The 27,096-nt window shown below is 39.7% G+C and overlaps 1 protein-coding gene across 1 annotated transcript in view; it reads right to left on the bottom strand.

The window, feature by feature from the left end:
• Nucleotides 1-27,096, bottom strand: part of LOC121382690 (protein FAM184A-like) — a 78,214-nt gene that overhangs the window by 7,628 nt on the left and 43,490 nt on the right. The window contains exons 10-15 of the mRNA XM_041512231.1: nt 17,237-17,449; nt 10,708-10,861; nt 4,375-4,502; nt 2,991-3,175; nt 1,802-1,948; nt 482-599 (exon numbers count right to left, since the gene is read on the bottom strand). Of these exons, the coding sequence (XP_041368165.1) occupies nt 482-599; nt 1,802-1,948; nt 2,991-3,175; nt 4,375-4,502; nt 10,708-10,861; nt 17,237-17,449 (945 nt within the window). The remainder of the gene's footprint in view (nt 1-481; nt 600-1,801; nt 1,949-2,990; nt 3,176-4,374; nt 4,503-10,707; nt 10,862-17,236; nt 17,450-27,096) is intronic.

Below are 27,096 nucleotides of genomic sequence, written 5' to 3'. Positions count from 1 at the left end.
TCCAGCGTTCTAAAAACAGAAATGTCATGTTCCCAGTTTATGGTTATTGTGAGATGCAAAGTGATTTCATTGAAATACTGACGTCATTCAAGTTCAAAATTAGTTATACTGTTACAATGCTTCGCCACATTAAAATAAAAACTGGTCTACTAACCTTGACCCCTGTCAAAATTCTATAACAAGCAGACAACGCTGTTTACAGATCGGTATATTTTAATTTTTCATAATTCTGGACAAAATATTAAGTTTTAACAAATGAAGAAATAAAAAGTACCTTTTGTCAATGTATCATATAAAAAAAAATTACCATTGGATATGTTTTATTGATTGTGTATGAAGCCAAAACAAGGGTGCGAAAGGTGACTATCATCGACCTTTGTGCCATAATGTTAAAGTCTCAGACACTAGCTATTAGAATCTTGAGTCTCAACTCTTAAACTTTTATGTGCACGGGACTAGAAAATAGCAAGCTGCAACTCACAATGATTTCCTTGATTCTCATTTCGCGTTCCTGGATGGCATCTCGTAGCTGTTCTATGAGTTCCAGGTCCTCGGGGCGTGAATCTCTGTTGTCATATCTCTCTTCTGCCTCATCCAGTCTGAGAGAAAATACACACAACATAACACATCGGGAATTTATAATTTTTCGAGTTGAACAATTGTACCAAAAATAAAATAAAGTGGAATACCAACAAGGCACACAATGCAAAACATAAGATTTTAAGCCACTTCACTGGCTGTTGGGATGTTTGGACCATTCTAATGTAATAGGGGAAAATGCCATTAGTTAGAGGTCAGGTCAAGTTGAAATGAAATATGTAGAAATGTATCAAAATTATAAAATTAAATCTGAATATATGTATGATGTAGCCTACAGAAATAAACATTCTTCTGTTACTGCAGTCTATAATGTTTTACTAACAGATGCATAACTTAATATCTTCAGTTTCATATTCAGAGAATAAATACTCAGTACATACATAGAGGATTCGTCACAAGTATTTTTTAATATGGAAAATATCAACCGAGTCTTATGTTAATTAACTAGACGAGGTTGATATTTTACATATTAAAAAACATGAGTAGCGAATTCTATTTATCCTATAACACTTCTAAAATAACACTATAATTAAATTTTTAGTAAATCGCAGTACTAACGCCGCAGCCATCGGTAATATGACGTCATCACGATTAGCACAAATTAGTTTGACGTCACACATTTTAACTAAATCTTTGAAAACATTATACTCAGGTACACAGGTCTTGTTGGTTTGTAAGCAAATGACCCATCCACAGCAACACATTACCTAGAGACCTTGCAAATTTGCATACCATTATTAACCGGGTTAATACACTAAAATTATCACATGGGTTTATGACATGGATATCATAGGTAAGTTATAGGATAAAAGCTTATTATCAGCATATATTAGAAAAATCTATGAAAATAAAGACTTAACAAGAGTACCCGTGAGGTACATGATATGCCAATCAGGAGTTTGCAATGGGATGGATGAACAGTTTGTTTTGGACCAACCACCATCCCAAGTTGTTCCTACGTGTGGTTTGATGGTCCTGTATGCATCTGTATTCAAGATATGGTCTGAACAAGAAAAAGTTAACAGATGGATATACGGACAGATGGATGTACGTATGGACGGACGTCATACCATAATACGACCCATCAAGTTAAAGTTTGTTATGTTTTATAACATTCATTTATTAATTTTTAAGCTGTGTTTAATTATTATTATTATTTTTTTAAAGTTTTTTTTTATAAAGTAGGTAGGAGTCTGCTCACTGTATCTGTAGCTCGGAGATTTTGTCCTTCAGTACAGACTGCGCAGCGTTGAACTGGTTCACCATGTCCTGTGTGTCGCGCATGTGGTCAGCAGACAAGTTTTCCAGCGCCAGCCTCGTCTCCTTGCTCCAGTGCTCTTCTCGTAACCTGAAAACACAACATTTTGTGTGGGGTTTTGTTTACATAAGCACACTACCAGGGTTTCTGCCAGAAGGTACGATGGGTAAAATCTTAGAAATTAATGAATACATTTTCATAATTTAAAAATAGATTACAGTAAGAGAACTGCTGTTTAAATTTTTTAAAAGTACATGAAATAATATCCAGTTTTTAAAGATTTCAATCTTGTAACCACCTAGAAGGGGAGCTTATGATCTGTTTTGTTTTATTATGTACGCTGAAATTATTTTCTGACAGAAAGCCTGACCACCTCATTGTTTAATGTTTTACTCCAGGATTTCCGGTTTTAGTGTCTGTCATTTATTATACATGTAGGTGATACTGCAGATATTTTAAAGAAAATACCAGAAAGATCACTATGATATCTTAAATGGCTCCCCATAATCTAAGTATGGGGAACAATTAATCACTCCTCTCTATTCTTTTCAGGTTGAGGTCTGTAATCAACTGAAAACAGATATAATGCTGAACTACATTGTAGTATATGCTTTTGTTTGTTTTTAAAAAAAAAATAAAAAAAATAACTGATTACTTTTTATTTAAACTTAAGGATGCATGTACAACAATACATTTATGCTATTGCCAAAACTCTTTCCTAAGTGGAGCCAAACTAAAGTTACTAACACAATATTCTTCAACTGAGACAAATATTAACTATTTCATTTCATTCCAACTTATTTTCGTGCTTATATCCAATTAAGGTTTAAGCAAACTGTCCTGGGCACATACACCTCAGCTATCTGAGCTGTCTGTCCAGGACAGAGGGTTAATTGTTAGTTGTTAGTGGTTAGTGAGAGAAGAGGGTGTAGTGACCGTACACCTACCTACCAAGTCGTTAAAACTCGCTCTCGGTGGGAGCCGGTACCATGCTGCGAATCCTGTACCTACCAGCCTTATGTCCGATGGCTTAACCACGACACCACCGAGGTAGGCCACTGAGACAAACATTAACTGTAAACTGATGAATTAAAAAATCACAAAAACCCCAACAACAAAAAGAAAGACTAACTTAAGCTGGTTTGTTGCCTCGCTGCGAATCCTGAGTATTTCTTTGCCTTTTATATCTATCTCCCTGTTCAGTTTGGCCAAGTCTGCTTTCAGACTCTTCAGGTCGTCCTCAAGATTTCTGATGTGTCGTTCTCGATGAGTGATCTCCCCTTGCAGTTCCTCTGCTCTCATCTGATGATCTTTGTCCTGTGATGTAAATAACATTTCCACTTAGTCACAAAAAATAATAAAGTTAAAGTTTGTTCTGTTTAACGACACCACTAGAGCTCATTGATTTATTAATCATCGGCTACTATTACGTCACACATTTGGTAGTTTTTGACACAAAGTCTTAGAGGAAACCCATAACAATTTTCCATTAACAAAATATTTTATAGGCACTTTCCCGAAGACAGGACAGAACATACCACAACCTTTAATATACCTGTTGTGGAGCACTGGTTAGGATAGGGGAAAAAAAACCAATCAGAAAATGGGTCCACTTAGGGGGTTCGATCCTATGAGGCAAGCACTTAAAAAATATAATAAACAACTGCAGCCATTACTATTAAACTAAGCTGAAACACTCAAACATACCCTACAACACTGAAGCCTACACAACACATCCAGACAATTAATATGGCCAAACACAACAACACTCGCCACAAAACTGCATGGAACAGTCACTGAACTAATGAACACCGCCTATTTTGTGGGAATGACTGGTGTGATGATTTGACTAACGAAGAACGAGAAGAAGAAGAAACTAAGCTCTGGTAAGATAGATTAAAAATGATCTCGAACAACACATTTGGAAACTTGAAAAGTAGGGTGGTTATTGTGATCTTTTCATCAAAAGAACAAAAGCAGGAACAGTGTTTGTGGTGCACTAAAATACAGAATTCTGGGAAAATATTAATTAATATTTTTAATTTAATAAGAAACAATCATTTCGTGTCTCACAAGGACAAGTATTTTGATGTATTTGACATTACTCAAGTATTTATTAATATGTGATCATTAATCTCAGACCTCGCCATTGAAGGAGAGCTAACACTCTCGCTCTCTAACACTCCACTGAGATTAGTTCAAGGAGAGTCATTTTTAGCTCCCCTTATTATGTGAACTTATATGGTATCAGTATGTTAATATCGTTAACAGCTTCCCATAATCTAAGTTTGGGGGGGGGGGGGGGGGGGGCAGGAGGAGAGGGTATTTTTCATGTCTGTAATCTTGTATTCACTGTTCTTCCCCACTAATCACAAATGGTAATTAGTTGTTCTATTATTATGTTTTCATTAATGATATAATCCCAGTGATATAAATTTCATTGACTTAATTTGATTTAATACCAATCATTCTCCAGCAAATTTACATGAAGGGGTTTCCTTATTCAGTCAGTTTACCCTTTGTTTCGAAATTTCCACAGCTCTCTGCAGTTCCATTCTGGCTGTTTGAAGTTCAGCTTGGTGGGATTTTTTCAGGCGTTCCAATTCTTCAACGTGCTGTTCCATCAAATTACTTCTTAGCAGATCTGTAAAACATTCCTACAAAGTTAACTTGTCCACATGTTTTGACTTTAACTGCAATCGCTTCATACAGTGACAATATTGCCGGCTGTTGAAAACACTTTCTGAGGGCACCAACATAGCAGGGATGCAGGGGTACTTCTTTGCAATGATGTATAACAATGGATATCTGTGATAATATTTACTCCACCAGATCAAAGGATTTCACTGTGCACACTATCGAAACTATCAACAGTTGAACAAACAATTGCAATAGTTATCGATAGTTTAATTAACTATTGATGCACTGACTATCGTAACATATCGATAGTTTGATGTATTGTTACACCACTAATGAATACCATACATTACATTTAATTCAATTGGGGTACATACACATAAAACATATAGAACAATATTACACATCTATAACAATTTTAATACCATTCATTGAAGGTGAAGCCTTAAAGTTGCACAATGGCAGCTTCCCAACAACATTATTTATTAACATTTGTTTTAAAATGTAAACAGTGCACCTTCATTGATATGTCCATACAAAATTACCACATAATTATTCAGTTTATTAGCACAATATTTATGGGGTTTTTTAATTGAAGAATCTTTAGTGGATAACCACAATTTTGCCATCTTAATGTTGTTTATAGTAAAGAGAAGTTTGTTTTTTATTTAATGACACAACTAGAGCACATTGATTTATTAATCATCGGCCATTGGATGTCAATTTTGACATTTAGTCTTAGAGAGGAAACCCGCTACATTTTTCCATAAGTAGCAAGGGATCTTTTATATGCACGATCCCGCAAACAGGATAGCACATACCACAGCCTTTGATATACCAGTCGTGATGCACTGGTTGGAACGAGAAACAGCCCAATGGGCCCACTGATGGGGATCGATCCTAAACCAACTGCGCATCAAGCAAACGCTTTACCACTGGACTACGTCCCGCCCCATGTCAGATTTTGTGGACAAGCGATCAGAAGTGTCGAGAGCTGTTAAAACGGGCTTGCGTATTATATTAAATATCAGTCATTCATCACATTTTATTCCATTGCAAATGGGTGTAAATGTGCGAAAGTGTTGAAGGAATAGGTTTGTTCACACCTACTGACTTCAATACAATCAAATAAATAATTGACGCAGAATGGACAACATGATTAAAGAACCCCGGATACCTCTAATCGCGGCCTGACCTGTGCATGCAGCTGTATGTTACCAACCTAGTGCCAGTTTGTTTCTCGGCCAGCTCGGCCAGCTATGCGTGCAGCTGTATGTTACCAACCTAGTGCCAGTTTGTGTTTCTCGGCCAGCTCGGCCAGCTGTGCGTGCAGCTGTATGTTACCAACCTAGTGCCAGTTTGTGTTTCTCGGCCAGCTGTGCGTGCAGCTGTATGTTACCAACCTAGTGCCAGTTTGTGTTTCTCGGCCAGCTCGGCCAGCTGTGCGTGCAGCTGTATGTTACCAACCTAGTGCCAGTTTGTGTTTCTCGGCCAGCTCGGCCAGCTGTGCGTGCAGCTGTATGTTACCAACCTAGTGCCAGTTTGTGTTTCTCGGCCAGCTCGGCCAGCTGTGCATGCAGCTGTATGTTACCAACCTAGTGCCAGTTTGTGTTTAGTGCCAGTTTGTGTTTCTCGGCCAGCTGTGCGTGCAGCTGTATGTTACCAACCTAGTGCCAGTTTGTGTTTCTCGGCCAGCTCGGCCAGCTGTACGTGCAGCTGTATGTTACCAACTAGCTGTATGTTACCAACCTAGTGCCAGTTTGTGTTTCTCGGCCAACTCGGCCAGCTGTGCGTGCAGCTGTATGTTACCAACCTAGTGCCAGTTTGTGTTTCTCGGCCAGCTCGGCCAGCTGTACGTGCAGCTGTATGTTACCAACCTAGTGCCAGTTTGTGTTTCTCGGCCAGCTCGGCCAGCTGTACGTGCAGCTGTATGTTACCAACTAGCTGTATGTTACCAACCTAGTGCCAGTTTGTGTTTCTCGGCCAGCTGTGCGTGCAGCTGTATGTTACCAACTAGCTGTATGTTACCAACCTAGTGCCAGTTTGTGTTTCTCGGCCAGCTGTACGTTACCAACTAGCTGTATGTTACCAACCTAGTGCCAGTTTGTGTTTCTCGGCCAACTCGGCCAGCTGTGCATGCAGCTGTATGTTACCAACCTAGTGCCAGTTTGTGTTTCTCGGCCAGCTGTACGTGCAGCTGTATGTTACCAACCTAGTGCCAGTTTGTGTTTCTCGGCCAGCTCGGCCAGCTGTGCGTGCAGCTGTATGTTACCAACTAGCTGTATGTTACCAACCTAGTGCCAGTTTGTGTTTCTCGGCCAGCTCGGCCAGCTGTGCGTGCAGCTGTATGTTACCAACTAGCTGTATGTTACCAACCTAGTGCCAGTTTGTGTTTCTCGGCCAGCTCGGCCAGCTGTGCGTGCAGCTGTATGTTACCAACTAGCTGTATGTTACCAACCTAGTGCCAGTTTGTGTTTCTCGGCCAGCTCGGCCAGCTGTACGTGCAGCTGTATGTTACCAACTAGCTGTATGTTACCAACCTAGTGCCAGTTTGTGTTTCTCGGCCAGCTCGGCCAGCTGTGCGTGCAGCTGTATGTTACCAACTAGCTGTATGTTACCAACCTAGTGCCAGTTTGTGTTTCTCGGCCAACTCGGCCAGCTGTGCGTGCAGCTGTATGTTACCAACTAGCTGTATGTTACCAACCTAGTGCCAGTTTGTGTTTCTCGGCCAACTCGGCCAGCTGTATGTTACCAACCTAGTGCCAGCTCGGCCAGCTCGGCCAGCTGTTACCAACTAGCTGTATGTTACCAACCTAGTGCCAGTTTGTGTTTCTCGGCCAACTGTGCATGCAGCTGTATGTTACCAACCTAGTGCCAGTTTGTGTTTCTCGGCCAGCTGTACGTGTGTTTTACTCGGCCAACTCGGCCAGCTGTGCGTGCAGCTGTATGTTACCAACTAGCTGTATGTTACCAACCTAGTGCCAGTTTGTGTTTCTCGGCCAACTCGGCCAGCTGTGCATGCAGCTGTATGTTACCAACCTAGTGCCAGTTTGTGTTTCTCGGCCAACTCGGCCAGCTGTGCGTGCAGCTGTATGTTACCAACTAGCTATATGTTACCAACCTAGTGCCAGTTTGTGTTTCTCGGCCAACTCGGCCAGCTGTGCGTGCAGCTGTATGTTACCAACTAGCTATATGTTACCAACCTAGTGCCAGTTTGTGTTTCTCGGCCGTGCAGCTGTATGTTACGCTATATGTTACCAGTGCCAGTTTGTGTTTCTCGGCCAACTCGGCCAGCTGTAGCTGTATGTTACCAACTAGCTATATGTTACCAACCTAGTGCCAATTTGTGTTTCTCGGCCAACTCGGCCAGCTGTGCGTGCAGCTGTATGTTACCAACTAGCTATATGTTACCAACCTAGTGCCAGTTTGTGTTTCTCGGCCAATTCGGCCAGCTGTGCGTGCAGCTGTATGTTACCAACTAGCTGTATGATACCAACCTAGTGCCAGTTTGTGTTTCTCGGCCAATTCGGCCAGCTGTGCGTGCAGCTGTATGTTACCAACCTAGTGCCAGTTTGTGTTTCTCGGCCAGCTCGGCCAGCTGTACGTGCAGCTGTATGTTACCAACCTAGTGCCAGTTTGTGTTTCTCGGCCAGCTGCTCGGGCAGCTGTATGTTACCAACCTAGTGCAGCTTGTGTTTCTCGGCCATGTTACCAACTAGCTGTATGTTACCAACCTAGTGCCAGTTTGTGTTTCTCGGCCAGCGGCCAGCTGTGCGTGCAGCTGTATGTTACCAACTAGCTGTATGTTACCAACCTAGTGCCAGTTTGTGTTTCTCGGCCAGCTCGGCCAGCTGTGCGTGCAGCTGTATGTTACCAACTAGCTGTATGTTACCAACCTAGTGCCAGTTTGTGTTTCTCGGCCAACTCGGCCAGCTGTGCGTGCAGCTGTATGTTACCAACTAGCTGTATGTTACCAACCTAGTGCCAGTTTGTGTTTCTCGGCCAACTCGGCCAGCTGTGCTGTATGTTACCAACAGCTGTATGTTACCAACCTAGTGCCAGTTTGTGTTTCTCGGCCAACTCGGCCAGCTGTGCGTGCAGCTGTATGTTACCAACTAGCTGTATGTTACCAACCTAGTTTGCCAGTTTGCTGTTTGCTCGTATGTTACCAACCTAGTGCCAGTCGGCCAGCTGTGTGCGTGCAGCTGTATGTTACCAACTAGCTGTATGTTACCAACCTAGTGCCAGTTTGTGTTTCTCGGCCAACTCGGCCAGCTGTGCGTGCAGCTGTATGTTACCAACTAGCTATATGTTACCAACCTAGTGCCAGTTTGTGTTTCTCGGCCAGCTGTGCGTGCAGCTGTATGTTACCAACTAGCTATATGTTACCAACCTAGTGCCAGTTTGTGTTTCTCGGCCAACTCGGCCAGCTGTGTGTGCAGCTGTATGTTACCAACTAGCTATATGTTACCAACCTAGTGCCAATTTGTGTTTCTCGGCCAACTCGGCCAGCTGTGCGTGCAGCTGTATGTTACCAACTAGCTATATGTTACCAACCTAGTGCCAGTTTGTGTTTCTCGGCCAATTCGGCCAGCTGTGCGTGCAGCTGTATGTTACCAACTAGCTGTATGATACCAACCTAGTGCCAGTTTGTGTTTCTCGGCCAATTCGGCCAGCTGTGCGTGCAGCAGTATGTTACCAACCTAGTGCCAGTTTGTGTTTCTCGGCCAGCTCGGCCAGCTGTACGTGCAGCTGTATGTTACCAACCTAGTGCCAGTTTGTGTTTCTCGGCCAGCTGTGCGTGCAGCTGTATGTTACCAACTAGCTGTATGTTACCAACCTAGTGCCAGTTTGTGTTTCTCGGCCAGCTCGGCCAGCTGTACGTTACCAACTAGCTGTATGTTACCAACCTAGTGCCAGTTTGTGTTTCTCGGCCAACTCGGCCAGCTGTGCGTGCAGCTGTATGTTACCAACCTAGTGCCAGTTTGTGTTTCTCGGCCAGCTGTACGTGCAGCTGTATGTTACCAACCTAGTGCCAGTTTGTGTTTCTCGGCCAGCTCGGCCAGCTGTACGTTACCAACTAGCTGTATGTTACCAACCTAGTGCCAGTTTGTGTTTCTCGGCCAACTCGGCCAGCTGTGCGTGCAGCTGTATGTTACCAACCTAGTGCCAGTTTGTGTTTCTCGGCCAGCTGTACGTGCAGCTGTATGTTACCAACCTAGTGCCAGTTTGTGTTTCTCGGCCAGCTCGGCCAGCTGTATGTGCAGCTGTATGTTACCAACTAGCTGTATGTTACCAACCTAGTGCCAGTTTGTGTTTCTCGGCCAGCTGTGCATGCAGCTGTATGTTACCAACTAGCTGTATGTTACCAACCTAGTGCCAGTTTGTGTTTCTCGGCCAGCTCGGCCAGCTGTACGTGCAGCTGTATGTTACCAACTAGCTGTATGTTACCAACCTAGTGCCAGTTTGTGTTTCTCGGCCAACTCGGCCAGCTGTGCGTGCAGCTGTATGTTACCAACCTAGTGCCAGTTTGTGTTTCTCGGCCAGCTGTACGTGCAGCTGTATGTTACCAACCTAGTGCCAGTTTGTGTTTCTCGGCCAACTCGGCCAGCTGTTCGTGCAGCTGTATGTTACCAACTAGCTATATGTTACCAACCTAGTGCCAGTTTGTGTTTCTCGGCCAACTCGGCCAGCTGTGCGTGCAGCTGTATGTTACCAACTAGCTATATGTTACCAACCTAGTGCCAGTTTGTGTTTCTCGGCCAATTCGGCCAGCTGTGCGTGCAGCTGTATGTTACCAACTAGCTGTATGATACCAACCTAGTGCCAGTTTGTGTTTCTCGGCCAATTCGGCCAGCTGTGCATGCAGCTGTATGTTACCAACTAGCTGTATGTTACCAACCTAGTGCCAGTTTGTGTTTCTCGGCCAATTCGGCCAGCTGTGCGTGCAGCTGTATGTTTCCAACCTAGTGCCAGTTTGTGTTTCTCGGCCAATTCGGCCAGCTGTACATGCAGCTGTATGTTACCAACTTAGTGCCAGTTTGTGTTTCTCGGCCAACTCGGCCAGCTGTGCGTGCAGCTGTATGTTACCAACTAGCTGTATGTTACCAACCTAGTGCCAGTTTGTGTTTCTCGGCCAATTCGGCCAGCTGTGCGTGCAGCTGTATGTTACCAACTAGCTGTATGTTACCAACTAGCTGTATGTTACCAACCTAGTGCCAGTTTGTGTTTTTCTGCCAGCTCGGCCAGCTGTGCGTGCTTCACCTGCTCTGCCTGTTGCTGGATGCCCTCTATGGTGGCCTTGTGGGCCAACATCTGAGCCTGCAGGTCTTCGATGTGCTTGGCCTTCAGCTTTGACTCCCAGTCCTGCAATGATAACACACAGGAATTCCGTGGAATTTAATGTCTTGCGTACCATGAACGTTTTTGGTGCACTGTGATATATATATATATATATCAAACATCCACAGGTGCAACTATAAACCAGGTGTCACTGACCTAGTACTTACAGTTTGAGAAACTGATCTAAATGTCATCGCAAAGGTACCTGTAATACCTATATCTCATCTTTTAGCTTCGTATAGGCAAGAAAAAAACCTGTAAAACACTTAAACTGTACAATGAACAAATTTACAACAAACTGATCATTGAAAACAAGAATTCATTGGAATTAAAAATGTCATGTCTGCCATAGACGTATTTGGTGTCAGTGATAGTTGCATTCATAGATGTTCATTTTAATGTTATTAAAAAAATGTAAATGTATTAAATTATTCAATAAATTTTATTTTTAAATTTTGATTTAATAAAATCCTTACATAAATTATTAATATACATTGGGATGAACATTAATAAATGCAACTAAGTAAGTTCCATTGACTTAGGACTTATGGTTTATTTATTTATTTATTTTACAATTTTTAAACATACCGTACATGTACACCGAGACGAAGATACATAAGTTTCATTGGTCTAGGACTTCAGTTAGTTTGTGAAGAATGGACCTAAACACAAACGCTTAAAGTGATAAACCCTAGTTATTAAACACTACAGCATATATTTCACTATAATTATAGCCATTTGTGATAACTGTTACATTTGATTATTTACATTATCCATTTCAGTATGTCCAAAGTGTTTCTAATACCACGAAAAGCATTTTTCACATTTTAAATTTGCACGTACCTGTACAGGTGCCTTGAGAAGTAACGATTATAGAGATGAGCTGTATACATGTAGTTTATTTTTCAAGGGCATATCGCAGTTTCAATGTCACATACAGGCACTCTCGTAGCACTCTATTGTACATGCAACTTTATTCAAATGTTACAGATTTGTAGATTAACCAAACTTAGTGTCCATTTCCAGGGCTTCTAGATTATGGTAGCCCCACTCCCATCGCTAGTGGTATTCAATGTTGGGCTAGTAAATAACTACTATTGCCATATCCGACGGCTAGTGAATATTTTGTGTCAGATCTCCTGACCCCACCCCAACCCCCCAATGTTAGTATTTCTAAGCTCTATCTCCCTCTTTAGGTGACATATCTGATTATTACTATTGTTTAGTGAACTTGTTTTAACTTAATAGTAAAGTAGGACTAGTGGATTTTTAATCATGGCTGGTAAATTTTTAAAATCACTGATCCCATGGCTAGTGGATTTAAAAAAAGTTCTAGAGGCCCAGCCATTTCCATGGCTGAAAGTAGGATCTGTGATTTTAATGATATACGTGTACGTGTAGCTAAATGCAAAAGTTGATGCCGTCGTAGTTGCTGCGATCAGAAAGTAATACCTATGTCTCTCCTTCTGACTTATCAAGACTAGACAAAAATCGAAGTGAATTGGCAATACCTTTGTGAATTATTGGCCAGGTTACAAAACTTACTTGTTTTCTTTATACATATAATGTTGATCTAAATATAAAATATTGCTTGAGAAGAGAGGGAGATAAAAAACAGAAGCAAAGACGGAACAGAAAACCACATCCAAGTAACACACATTCATTTGTGAAGCCAAAAAAACTGAAAAAAAATTGTTTACAAATTTATAAAGTTATCTAACCAAGTATAAGAGACATTTATTATCCTGATATATTGTATATTTAACTAAAAATCTTCCAACAACCATCTTTTTAACTTGCTTAGATAATGAGAAAGATCACTGCAGACATTTATTACTAGCCTGTCTTGCTGGAACAAGACTATCATTATTGGCCCCAGAGACTGATAAGAAACACAAGTACTACAGAAAGGATACAGTATTACACCACATAACATGAGATAATGCCAAGTAAATAGACTTGCCGCACCGCTCGCTTGTATTGGGAGTTCATCAATGTACATTGTAAGTGTTACACGGTGCAACATTATCATGCTAAACATTAAAAAAAAGCCACCCTAGTGATTTCTCTTTACCCATGATGTGTTTGTGTATATGCTGGTTTATTGAGTAGAAACAGAGATACATTTACATGTTATAAAATTTGAAGGTGTGGTCCCATTTAAAAACATAAATAAACAATTGTGTGTTTATGACTTCCTTCAACTCTTAGGTTCACTTTTTATTTTATTTTCAATACAAAAGTTTGTCAACACAGAAAATGATAATAAAATCAAGTTAATAAATTGTTAGATACCTCCCCCCCCCCCCACGCACATATCATAGCTTTTAAATAATACCAGTTACTGAAGGTTAAAATGATCTTCATATATTCAGGAGAATGACCATTTCATGGAATTGACCATATATCAGATTACTTCTAAATCTATTGATCGGGAACTGTATTTACATGCCCATAGCCACAAGGGTTCAGGCATGCCCACCCTGGGTTTGGTCTCTGACATTGCCAGCGACCAACTCTGGGGCGGAAATCTATTGATTAAATTTAATCCACACACACACACACACTATATATATATATATATACTGAACAAAAAAAGAAACTTCCGATTTGTACATATAGTATTTGTTGTGTTAAAGAATTCATTGTGTAATGAAATTATATAGGTAGTATTAGCCGTGAGCTGTATTATCAGGATTCATGAATTTTATCGATTATTTTTGCACTATTAATCGTCGACAACGTGAAATTCAATTTGCACGTGCATGCATGGTTCGACATGTCCCGTGTAGTATTCGGTCAATTTGTTTTACTTGTCTTACTGACATTGTTGTCAAGTGAATGAAAACACTTCAAAATTTGTAAAATAATTAAAGTTTTTTTACATTGTAGCATTTTTAGTATGCCAAGAATACCCAATAATTTACGCAAACGGGCGATTGGCATGCTTGATGCTGGCATGTCGACAGAAGACGTTGCAAGGCATCTTGGGAGTTCTAGTCGAGCGATACGAAATCTTCGCGTAAGATTTCGAACGACAGGAAGCACCAACGACTTGCCACGTCGTGGACGTCCGCGTGTTACAACACATGATCAAGACCGCTATATCATGAACACGCATTTGCGCAATCGATTCCAAACTGCCACTGCTACTGCTGCTAACACACCTGGGCTTCATAATAACCGAATCAGTGGGCAAACTGTTCGTATTCGTCTGCGGGAGAATGGTTTACATGCACGACGTCCTTACGTCAGATGCATTTTAACGCAATGTCATCGTCTAAATCGTCTTACTTGGGCACGTGTACACACTCGTTGGATACGGCGACGCTGGAATACCGTTCTTTTTTCGGATGAATCCAGATTTTCTTTACAACATGGTGATGGCAGGGTGCACGTCTACCGTAGGAGAAATGAACTCTATGCTCACTGTTGTGTTCTTGAACGAGATCGTTTTCGGGGGTGGGGGTTGTGTCATGGTCTGGGCAGACATTGCCCATGGTTATCGTTCACCACTAGTCATCATTGATGGCAAATTAAATGCTCAACGTTACCACGATGACATTCTCGCTCATCACGTCATTCCTCTGTTCCATAACAACGCCAACATCTCAATTTTTCAGCATGATAATGCCACCTCTCATACAGCTAGAGACACTGTAAATTTTCTTAGGACAAATAACATTGATTTCATTGATGACTGGCCCGCTAAAAGTCCTGATCTCAACCCCATCGAACATGTCTGGGATAGTCTGGACAGACGATTGAGGCATCGTCCCAACCCACCCGCTAACGTCAACGTACTTTGTCAAGCGCTCATTCAGGAATGGAATAATATTCCACAGGCAGAAATCAACACTTTAGTCAATTCTATGCGCCTGCGATGCACTCCAGTGGTCAATTCAAGAGGTGGTCATACCCGTTATTAAGTGGGTTTTTTTTTTTTAAACCCCTACCACACTTGGTCAAAAATTTTCTCCCAGTTTCTGTTAACCTATGGCCATGATTTTTGCACCAAACGATGCATCATGGAACACTCTTTAAACACGTATATAACAATTATTCCCCCGGTTTGTTTTTATCAAGCTATGTTCAAGCAAAGTTAGCGGAAGTTTCTTATTTTGTTCAGTATATATATCTCTCTCTATATATATATATATATATATATATATATATCTGTGTGTGTGTGTGTACTCCAATCTACATGTAATCCATCCAATTAGGCCAAAATACCACCCAAATCCATTAATCCATCCATCATCCTTCTAAAAAGCCATCCATCCATGCAACAAACAAACGTAATATGTTTTGAGCAATAATATCTAGTATAATAACACAATTTGTCAGAAGAGAGTGAACTGTAATTAGGTCAGTGTTTGTGAATGCATGGATTTAATGCACTTCACACCTTGTATTGTGTTAACACTTATACCTGTTGGGTAGATTACTGTATTTAGGTGAAAATTGTTTTATATAATATTTATTGTCTTTCACATGGCAGTAGTGATTGGTCGACAGGCATAAGCCTATGAAAATTGTGTTAAGTGGTCAATAATAAACCTATATGCTAAATATCTCCATTTGTATTCACTATTCTGACTGAAAAAAAAACCCACCCCACTTTTTTTGAAAAGAGAAATCATTTGATGTACAAATGAACGTTTCCCAGGTATGGAAACTATATCTAATACATATGTTCTGGAAAGTATATTAGTTTGTTTTGTTTAATGACACCACTAGAACACATTGATTTATTAATTATTGGCTATTGGATGTCAAATATATGGTCATTTTGACACAGTCATAGAGAGGAAACCCGCTTCATTTTTCCATTAATTAGCAGCACGAGATCTTTTTTATATGCATCATCCCACAGACAGGATAGCACATACCACATTTTTGATACACCAGTTGTGGTGCACTGGCTGGAACGAGAAATAGCCCAATGGGCCCACTGACGGGGATCGATCCTAGACTGACCATGCATCAAGTGAACACTTTTCCATTGAGCTATGTCTTTCCTGATGAAGACAGTCTTTTATGGAAAAAAAGAGAAAGAAGAAGGGGAAAAAAAAGAAAATGAAAAGATAATCATAGAGTTTAATGACTTGATCAAGTCTAGCCACCTACACACTAAGTGAACGTGCAGGTCTTCACAAACTTATTAAAAAGAAGAGACTGTATTTGTGGATTATCTTGTTACGAGCGTGTAAAAATAACCCTCAGAGTGATTGGCAAGTCTGCTGGTGGGACCTACAAGGACCTGTACTATTAAACCGCTCACTTCCTCACTAATGTATGTGGGTGGAAACCAAACCCTTTGATCAAAATGATAGCCAGAGTCTGAGGGCAAAAAACTCAAGAGAGCCGTTAAAGAAAAATATTAAAAAACTATATTTAATGTATATAGATGGCTATATACATGTGTTTTAAACATCTTAAAAGCAAAACCTATATTCCAAAATCAGTATTATTAAAAATTATATTTAAACTATTGAAATAACACTTCTTTTCCTGTTTGACTACTGGTGTATCGATCATCATGATAAACTGATATGTGCTAATGTGCTGTCTGTGAGAAAGGCGACAACATTAAGTATCCTATGTGGTGGCACCGAGTTTCCTTTCTGATTATTATGTTGACCAAGTGTCACAATCACAGAAGGTTATGAACCTAATAATTACAATAATTTAAATGATTTATGTACATGCATGTACAAGTACATGTATGTCACAGTGTCCTTAAACAAACCCTTTACATTTCTTCTCATTCCTTAGTAAGAATTTCCATTTTGAAATCATTCAGCATTTCATTTCTGTTAGTTCATGAAAACAAAATATAAAAAAAACCTTGTCTTACATAAAAAAAAACCCCACACCCTCAGACATTGCTGTAAGTATGTTAGGGTCAAACCGTTAACAGTCACATCGAAGTTGGCCAACTGGATGGTTGCGTTATAAACTCCCGCCTTACAATGGGTGTGCTCAGATTAACAAACTAATGGTTAACATGACAAGAATAGAGTTGTAAGTTAGAGTGCTCAGATTAGCAATTGGACAGTACGTTGTAGAAGTCATGAAAGCAGAAACTTGGCCAACTTTGTGCTGGTACATGTAGTTGGACAACATGTATTAGGAATGTGATACCCATTTAATAATAAAAACTTAAATGATAATTTAAAATATAAAAATTATATCATGCAGCTAATTTTTCTGCATTTCAAATCAAATTCCAAGTTAAAAAAACAAATTAAGCAAAAAAGGTAAAATAAACTGATAACAAGGTGAAAAATCATGTCTCTTTTTTGATCTTTTACTCATTTTACAGCAACAATAATTTATATTAACAGTTCCCACCTGTTAACCTAAACCCAAAGACAGTCAGTAGACTTTCCTTACCTCCATGTTAGTGTCGTAACTGTCCTGCAGTTTGCGAATCTCCTCTCTGTGTGCAGCCTCCAGCTGTTCCACCTTGCTGGCGTAGTTGGCGGCCGCGTCAACCATCTCCTGCTGAAGTCGTCTGCGTTCAGCATCGGCCTCCACCGTCAACTTCTCCTTCAAACTCTCAGACTTGTTCTCATTCTGCATAATCGACCTCAGTAGATTCTCAATCTGTAGCAGACACAAAAGGAAGTCAGGGGTTGAATTTTAATTTTTGGAGGGCACAACAAGTGTCGTCTTCATTTTAGTCAAAACAATTTGGGCACCAAGGCAAGTTGGAGGGACACCAAGGGAGCATTTTGTTCAGTATCGAGCATTTTTTTTAGTATCGAGCATTTTGTTCAGTATTGAGAAGTTTGTTCAGTATTGAGCATTTTGTTCAGTATCGAGAATTTTGTTCAGTATCGAGCATTTTGTTCAGTTCAGTACTGAGCATTTTGTTCAGTATCGAGCATTTTGTTCAGTATCGAGCATTTTGTTCAGCATTGAGCATTTTGTTCAACATGATTTGCTACATAAGTTTTAAAGACAGCTACACAATTAAAAAAAAAAATTAAACAGTAGTTGCTTATAAATTTTCAATTGACCAGAAATATCGCTAATCATGATTTTTGAAAACAAAATGTTGCCTGACACCAAGACAAACTTTTTGTTCAAGAGAGGGATATGATCAACATCAAGGCAACTTAATTTCTATCAATAATCACGTTTTCTCAGACAAAAATGATTTCTCCCAATTGTTAAGTAAGATACGATGACAAACCAGTTAGGGCACCATAACATGTTTCTTGCTACCAACAAAGTTCAGTTTTCGGGGAACGAGGGCAACCATGGAACTTGTTGTCGATGCTGTGGTAAATTTCGAACCCTGGGAGACGTTTAGGTAAAATATTAGATAAACAGCCAGATACAGGTTCCCAGAATTCATGTAAATTATCTTTTCTGGTAGCATGTTGATAACATGTTGGCAAAATAATGGAACAGAAAGTCCATTACACATTATCATGTGACGTAATCCACAATCGCAGTGGTCACATAAAAACAGTTTTTGATGGATTCTGATGATCAAAGTAGCAACAGAACAGCAAAATTGTTTTCCCATCAACTTTAAAATCACTTTTGTCTGCAGATACAAAATGTTCTGGTAAAAAAACATTTGAAAAAAAATTAAGATTCAGGAAAGAAAAAAAAGAAGCTAAAATTTGGCTAATTTTGTTTGAAAATATGTAACCAATTCCATTTGATTTGGTCAAATAAAATACAACCAGCAACACAATAAACAAACATTCTAAGAGTACTCAGCGGTTGCAAAACGAAGTATTAGTAGGCGTTGGAACTGCCAGAGTAGGAGTTGGGGATTTGGGGGTTTATCTAGAGCTACAGACACTCAGTAATGGGGGGGGGGGGGGGGGGGGGGGGGGGGGGGGGCTCTATGGGCCGGACTCTGTTACCATAGAAGTGTGCAATGTAGTCCACTTGTAATGCATATAGTTGATGAAATTGTTGGCCCATTAATAAACAAGTATGACTTGGTGGTTTTCCATTTAAAAAAAAAAGCTATTTTCAGTTTCATGTTTTTGTAAATTCCGTTTCATTTCCGTTTCAGACTACAATATGTAATTAACATTTGAACTAACACAAGTTGTGACAAATTAAAGGGTCTGAAAATTTACTGGCATCGACATTTGTCATTAAATCAAAGTAAGCCTACATATGAGTAGCGAAAAATCACATCAGGAGCAAAGGCTACAATTGTAATAACTACATAAAGCATGATTGTCCAACAATTAAGTGCACTGCTTTATTCAACGGGGCTTAGGGTTCACAAAACGTAAACATTTATTTTATCATCTCTTTGACAGTCTATAGTCGTCTGTAAATTGAAGTATGCTCATGACACAGCTGAAATAAAGTAACATTGCAATGTTCAGCCAGCCGTTTTTTGCTAAACGTTTGCAAACTTATTTTGACTGGTGGTTCCCGAAATGGTCATTCGGTTTAATGTGTAGCGTTAAAAATCTGTCTTCCGAGACAAGCGTCAGCGACAAACTGCTGGCTAAACTTACTCCTGGAAAACAAACCCTGTCCCATCTGCGTAGGCGCAACAGACTAAGTAGTAAACCAGCCCCAAGTTCAGCCAGAAAACGTTTCGCTAACGTTCGCGAAGTATTTGATTGGTTCCCAATGTGACCATTTGGTTTACCGTGAAGCGCATAATCCAGTCTAGAGTTTGCCAATAGTACTGCGCACGGATCAATCGTCAGTTTTACAGCGTGTGGCAATAGTAAAATAGTTTGTTTTGTTTTTTAACTTCGCGAAAAATCGTAAATTCTGTTTCACAATGGGAATTCTGGGAATTCTGTCCGTTTTAAAAACAAAGGCAATGAGCAGTAATGAACGCTGTATTCGTTGGAAACTCAAAGTTTTCCTGAAGAAATTAACCCATACATTCAGACAAGAACCAAGAAAATATGAACTGGAGTCTGAGCAACTGTGGCGAAAACAGACGTCTGAAATGAGGGTAGTAAACATCGCATGCAACGCGCGATGCCTTGTTTTGCAACCACTAGTACTACTAAAGAAATACATGTCCTCTACAGGGCACAATACATTTTCATATTTCCAAGGGCCATAACTCTTGTCAACAAGTTTTTCCTACATGTGAGGTTTGATGGTCCTGTATGCATCTGTATGCAAGATATGGTCCGGACAAGGATTTACTGTTATGTGCAGTACACAGTGAAAAGTAGGTCACAGTGACCTAGTAATAGTATGTGACACACCACCATCGTCCAGACAAGAAAAGTTAATAGATGGACATACGGACAGATGTACAACGGACGTATAGACGGACAACACCATACCATAATACGACCCTAATAATAGGTAAATCCCCATTAAAAGCAAAATTGATCTGTAACTGTACATGATAAAGCTATACACAAAATGTCAAATAAATATCTCGAGGAACTGAGAATTTTATTTTTGCAAAATTATATGTAGGACAGACAGACAGAAAACCATAGCCCTCTGGTTTGACCAGTAGAGAAATACTGTACGGTAACAATTAAGCTAATTCCCAAATTAGCTTTTTTCTGTCAAATATGAAATATATTCACCAAACTGAATTTCAAAACCTTTTAGTAATGCATGTGGCATATCATGGCTTTTACCCTACCATCTGTAACAATATAAAACCAATTGAAAATATAGCTAAATAAAAAATGCCGAAATGTGGAAATAAAAGATCAGAAGAAAAATCTCTGATGTTGATAATCCAAAACACAAAACCGATGTAAAGAAAATGTGAAGACCAGTTGCCATGAAAAGACCACATAACCATAAAGCCATAACTATGGCAAAAATGAATGTTAGATAGCATACCTACTCTATCTAGTCTTTATTTGGCATGTGTAAACATAATGGGCAATGCATGCATAGAAAAAGAAGTAACATTCCTATTTTTATATATATCTTGGACAATCACCTTTCATGAACAAGCCATGTGGCGTAATAAATCCTGCAATGTTCCTGTACTGTTCCTCAATAGTAACCTGCTGATATCCTTTACAATGTTACAGCAATCTATACTACTCAAAAGAATTTAAGGATCAAAAATTTATAACCAAATAAGTTTCAGAGTGTATTAGATTGATGATGTAAACTACACCAAAAATTTAATTTATTGTTCCATATTTACAAAAACCCACAAATAAACGTCACTGTATACAAGAAAGTCACATGACATGCTGTCAAAGTTGAAGGTTGTCAAACATGGATTTTACACATTAGAACATTCGTTTAATAGTGTGTGAACCCACCCCTGGCGCGAATACACTCGACACATCGTTGCCTCATGCTGTTGATCAGACGTCTGAAGAACTCTTAGGGAATGGCCTGCCACTCTGCCATAAGAAGTTGACCCAGATCATGAAGGTTGGCCGGAGGGGCATGGTTATCCCGAACTCTCCTGCCTAATTCGTCCCAGGCGTTCTCTATTGGGGCCAAGTCAGGCGAATATGCTTGCCAATCCATCCTGGCGATACCTTGTTGTCTGAGAAAGTCCGTTACCACCCTGGCGCGGTGGGGTCTGGCATTGTCATCCTGCAGAACTGCCCCGCCGCCAATCTGCTGAAGGCCTGGGAGAACCAACGGCCGGATAATCTCATTCAGATAGCAGATTCCATTCAGATTGCCATCCACCACATAGAGGGGGGTCCTGTGATGAATAGAGATGCCGCCCCACACCATGACGCTGCCACCACCGAACCGGTGACGTTGTCTAACGTTAACGTCAGCGAAGCGCTCCCCAGGACGTCTGTAGACACGAACCCGACCGTCGTTGAACTGGAGACTAAACCTGGACTCATCAGTGAATATCACTCGACCCCACTGAACACGTTGCCACCGCAGATGAAGCGTGCACCAGTGACGTCTGGCCGTTCTGTGACGTGGTAGGAGTGGTGGTCGAACAGCCTGGCGATGGCAGCGTAGATTATTGGCTCTCAGACGATTGCGTATGGTTTGATCAGACACTCGAGTTCCAGTCGCAGTCCGCAGATTGTCACGTAATCGGCGTGCAGTGGTTGTGCGTTGACGTAGAGCCATATTGGTGATGTAGCGGTCCTCTCTATTTGTAGTGCTTCGGGGTCTTCCCGAACGTGGACGATTTCGAACAGAATTCGTTGCTTGGTACCGTTGCCACAGTCGGCCAACGACACTCTGACACCAAGTCTCAGAGCAACATTTCTTTGCATATTGCCATCCTGAAGCCAAACAATAGCCCTTCCAGATCTTCGATAGTCAGTTGACCTCGTACCATTGTCGAATTTGGAGTGTGCACCATACACGAACGCAAGCTCCAATTATACGGAAATTCAGCACTGGGAACATGGAATACACGTGCAAAGTGTGCAAATGAAGCGCTTTGTGAAAAAGCAAGTTATGGGCACTTAGCAGACCTTTCGCTTTCGCCCTAATTTACGTGCAAATGTAAGCATGTTTTCGCCATTAGAACTAGTCGACATGCAGTGTCAATGACAGTGGATTTTAATTCATTTATGGGTTGCTTAGACCCACTTTCGTCAAAATGGAACAATACCATGCGTGACATTATGGTCTAGCTAATATAACTGACATTCAGAAAATAATGTCGAAAATATCGTCTGACCCTTAAATTCTTTTGAGTAGTATAGACTGGAGACAAACTTTGCCAAAATTACAACTTGCTGTGCAAACAATTCGCTATGGCTTGAAACTGGATCTGCATCAAACATGACCAAGACATAACAGGACAACCTCCAGTGTTCTAATGAGTTAATAATAGGACAATTTCTACCAGCTACTGTCAGTGGGAGTCTATCAGTACTTCTTTTTTACAAGGCATCATTGTTTCATGGTACAGGGTGTAGTCAGGGGAGATAACCACAATATTACTTTGCAACATAGGTGGCATTAAGCACTTAAAAAAAGTGTTTTGTTTAACGACACCACTAGAGCACATTGATTTATTAATTATCGGCTATTGGATGTCAAATATTTGGTAATTTTGACATATAGTCTAAGAGAGGAAACCGGTTACATTTTTTCATTAGTTGCAAGGGATCTTTTATATGCACCATCACACAAACAGGATAGCATATACTACAGCCTTTAATATATCAATTGTGGTGCACAGGCTGGAACGAGAAATGGTCCAATGAGCCCACCAATGGGGATTGATCCCATGCAGACCAACCGCGCAACAAGCGAGCACTTTACCACTGGGCTACGTACAGCCCCCATTAAGCGCTTAACGCCACCACCAAGATCATTTCCAGCTTAGTGTTACGTCTGCAAATTGTGGAACTAAAGCAGTTCAAAATTCAAATTCAGACGGATGACAAAAATGATTTGAGACACTCTAACCCATCTGTGTGCTGATAATGAACGTTTGCACCATAGAGTAAACGGTTTAAAAAAGGAAAACAGTGAGTATGGATATGAGTTGAAAACCGCGCCTGGTGGACAGGAGTCTGAAGGTCACTAGAAGGTCAGAGCTGGGACGGACAGAAATCGGAGTCGGTTGGTCCCACAAGTTGATTTGCGAAGTCAGGCTGATCAAAGGGAAGTTAATTTTTATCACTTCACCTGGTTGCGTGAGGCCCGGCATGTATACACAGACCAAGCCTTAAAATAATCAAACAGCTGTATTCACAGGCATTGAAGTAAGTCGAGATCAGTCGTTCAGGTTAGCAGGAGGTTACCATGCACATAATTATCAAGAAAGTTGAGAACGGTACTTCATTCATCACAAAATCTCATTAAATCAAAACCACCATCACTAAATCTTGATTAGTTGGGTGCTAATATAAAATAAAGCTTACACATCTATAAAGTAAAGTAAAGTAAAGTTTTGTTTAATGACACCACTAGAGCACATTGATTTATTAATCATCAGTTATTTGATGTCAAACATTTGGTAATTTTGACGTATAGTCTTAGAGAGGAAACCTGCTACATTTTTCCATTAGGAACATGGGACCTTTTATATGCACCATCCCACAGACAGGATAGTACATACATGTACCACAGCCTTTGATATACCAGTTGTGGTGCATGCACTAGCTGGAACGAGAAATAGCCCAATGGGCCCACTGACGGGGATCGATCCCAGACTGACCACACATCAAGTGAGCACTTTACCACTCGGCTATTTACTGCCCTTACACAACTAAGACAGTGGCGCCTGTAAGTTTATAAGTTCAACCAGTGAATAAGAAGAATCCTCAAATTGCAAATCACCACACAGGGCTAGACATGCAGTGTAACAAAGACGATATAGATATACCGTTAACTCTGGCAATTATACGTGACAGCATTCTGCTTGTTACAAACCTGGATTTATTCCAGTAATAGTGAGGTTGCAGCCAAGTAACAATGTTCTCAAAACATCCCAGGTATTTGACTTACATGTAGTTGAGAAGTGAAGAAAAACAACTATTGTCTTTATAATGAAACAAAAAGGCCTATAGAGCTCCAGCAAAATAATAAAGATGTATATCAAGTGAATCTTTCAACAGCTTGGAGCAGGTATGATAGATATATTGTAGACCGCAGACCTTCGTAAAATATATATTTATCTACAGTCAAACCTTAAATTTAATTTTTTTAATTTTTATTTATTATTATTTTGTTTAATTTTTTTACCTCTGATAAGCAGCCACCTATCTTAAGAGATCTCTTTACCAATTATTTTAAATCAGATAACAATATTAATTAACCTGTATCATCAACCACCTATCTTAAGTGAACACCTTACAGTATATCCCAAATTAACTAACAGTATTAACATGTATAAAAGTAGCTACATGTATGTGTTTTAATAGCTAACCCATCTTATTTTTTTTTCAATAAAAAATAACACAGTATTAACATGTATTAAACAGCCTCCTGTCCTAAGAGGCCAACTTACCATTTATCTGAAAATCAACTAACAAGGTACATGTACACATCTTTCTTAAAATTAAAAGGCTACTTTAACATGGATCCCAAATTAAGGTTCAGTAGTATTTAACCTGTATTCTGCAGGCATCTTTATTATAAATAAGAGGCCACTTTGCTATGTGTTCCACATTACCATTATTAATTAACCTGTATTACATATAGGCATCTTTCTTAACAGGCCATCTTATCATGTGCCCCAAAATCACAGTATTAATCACATTGCATTAAGCACCCACCTGTCTTAATTTAAGAGGCCATACTGTTTAGATAGGTGGCTGTTTCACAAAGGTTTGACTGTATACGAACCAGCACCAACAGACAATATCGTGATTAACACAGACCCACAGTTACACCTAATTTAAGTCAATCGTTCACGTCCATCTTCAGAAACAAACACACAAACAGTATCGGCTCCCATTTCTGTCAACATTTGGGAAGACAATGATAATTAAAGGTAAAAGAAGAAACAATCCAAGATATTTGCGGAGATATAGCACTCAAACAGACTGTCAGCCAAGGAAAACAAAAGAGTACATCTCTGCCTGCTGACAGACGACAAGATGGATGCATGTACCGCACTATCAACCCATTTCTTTAGTTCATTGAGGAATGGTAGGCAATCAGAATACTTGATTATTCTACATGTTGAAAAAAAAAAAACCCACACCAAAATACCTGTTAACACTTGTAAGAATGTCTACGTAGTAAATAGTACTTCACACAGATAAATAACACCAACAGCCAACACGTATACAATCATTGTTTTGGGTTTTTGTTTTTGAGGGGTGTGTGTGTGTGTGTGTGTGTGTGTGTGTGTGTGTGTGTGTGTTTAGTTTTCTGTTGCAAATTGTAGAAAGTAACATAGCGTTGTGAATCAATTTGACACTAGATTTGTGACTATTAAACATGAAGAAATTCAACCACACCTCCACCCCACCCCACCGCACCCACTCCCACCCCCACCCCCAAAAAAACTAATTAAAAAAGAAGAAGAAAAAACCCACTCTTATTATTGCAAACAATACAATTCAAAATAAACAAAAATCATTTTCTTGTTTTCTATATCAATTGACACATTTTTTTATGTTTTATTAAAGGATAACGTTAAATGATTTAGTGATGTCATCCAGTCAGAAACCTGTGTAATAGCGTAAAGTTTTTAAATACATTTTTAAAATATTATTTCACTTGGTAGTGGAATTTAACAGCAGAGGATCCACTGCATATATGTGGCACATGCATGTAGTGACTGGTACATCCTGATCATAGAGTATTGGGTTAATTACTATGATCTTGATGGTTGGAATCATGACAGGTACATGCACATGGGTATATCAAAGAGCATGTGCTACGTTTATCCTGTCAGTGGCAAATGCAGAAACTCTTTGCATACATACATGTAGCTCTGGATGGAAAGAACATTTTGCCAAATTAAATCTAAATTATTAATATTAAACTTCAACATTTTAGCAGAAACTCACCATTATTTGCCAACAAAAATATCCATCGTTAAATGAAATTATTTTTCCATATTAAAACAAAACGTTCACCTGTTGTGTTTAAAATTGACAATTGTCACATTCGTTGAGAGAGACGGAGCTACATGTATATTTGTAGCCCTGCTCCAAACAAAGTCCTACTGCAAATCAGTTTCCTTGTAACGCTGACTTGATTCCTTCTTCTAACTACATGTACAAAATATTTAAGTATACCTTACCGACAGAGAGTAAAACAGGTATGGCGCATACCCATTTTTTTTTGCAGATTTTGTTTTTAAGTTAACCTTTGGCGCATACCCAAATTTTTTTGCAGATTTTGTTTTTAAGTTAACCTTTTGACAAAATTAATTACTCTGATAATTACTATATACGACAGAAATAAGAAATATTTTTCATTTGTCCACCGGACAAGTATATCGAAAAATCTACTTATCCAGCAATATTTTCACTTGTCCAAATAAACGTTTTGTTTTATTCAAGTACAAGGACCGTATTTTTGATGTCTCAAATTAAACTTCAATGAACATTTTGCTTGTCCGAGCAGATTTTCACTTGTCAGCACAAACAGACAAGTGCCTATTCCGAACACTGACTATATATGATTTTCTCAACCGTAACCCCAGACTTAACCCATTTTCTTTCTGGGCCCCATACCCGCTGCTGACTGTCGTTGTATACAATTCCACAGCGCCATACCCAAAAATTTCTTTCTGGCAGAAACACTGCTTACCTGTTTCTGTAAGTCAACAACATTTTCTGCCAAGCTACATGTAGTTTTAGTGATTTCTAACTTTGTCAAAGACAGCAGATTTAGAATTGCTGCAACATATTAAT

The sequence above is a fragment of the Gigantopelta aegis genome, chromosome 10, assembly GCF_016097555.1.
Source record: "Gigantopelta aegis isolate Gae_Host chromosome 10, Gae_host_genome, whole genome shotgun sequence".
NCBI lineage: Eukaryota > Metazoa > Mollusca > Gastropoda > Neomphalida > Peltospiridae > Gigantopelta > Gigantopelta aegis.
The sequence above is the reverse complement of the archived record's forward strand: the minus strand, read 5'-3'. Positions and strand labels throughout refer to the sequence as shown.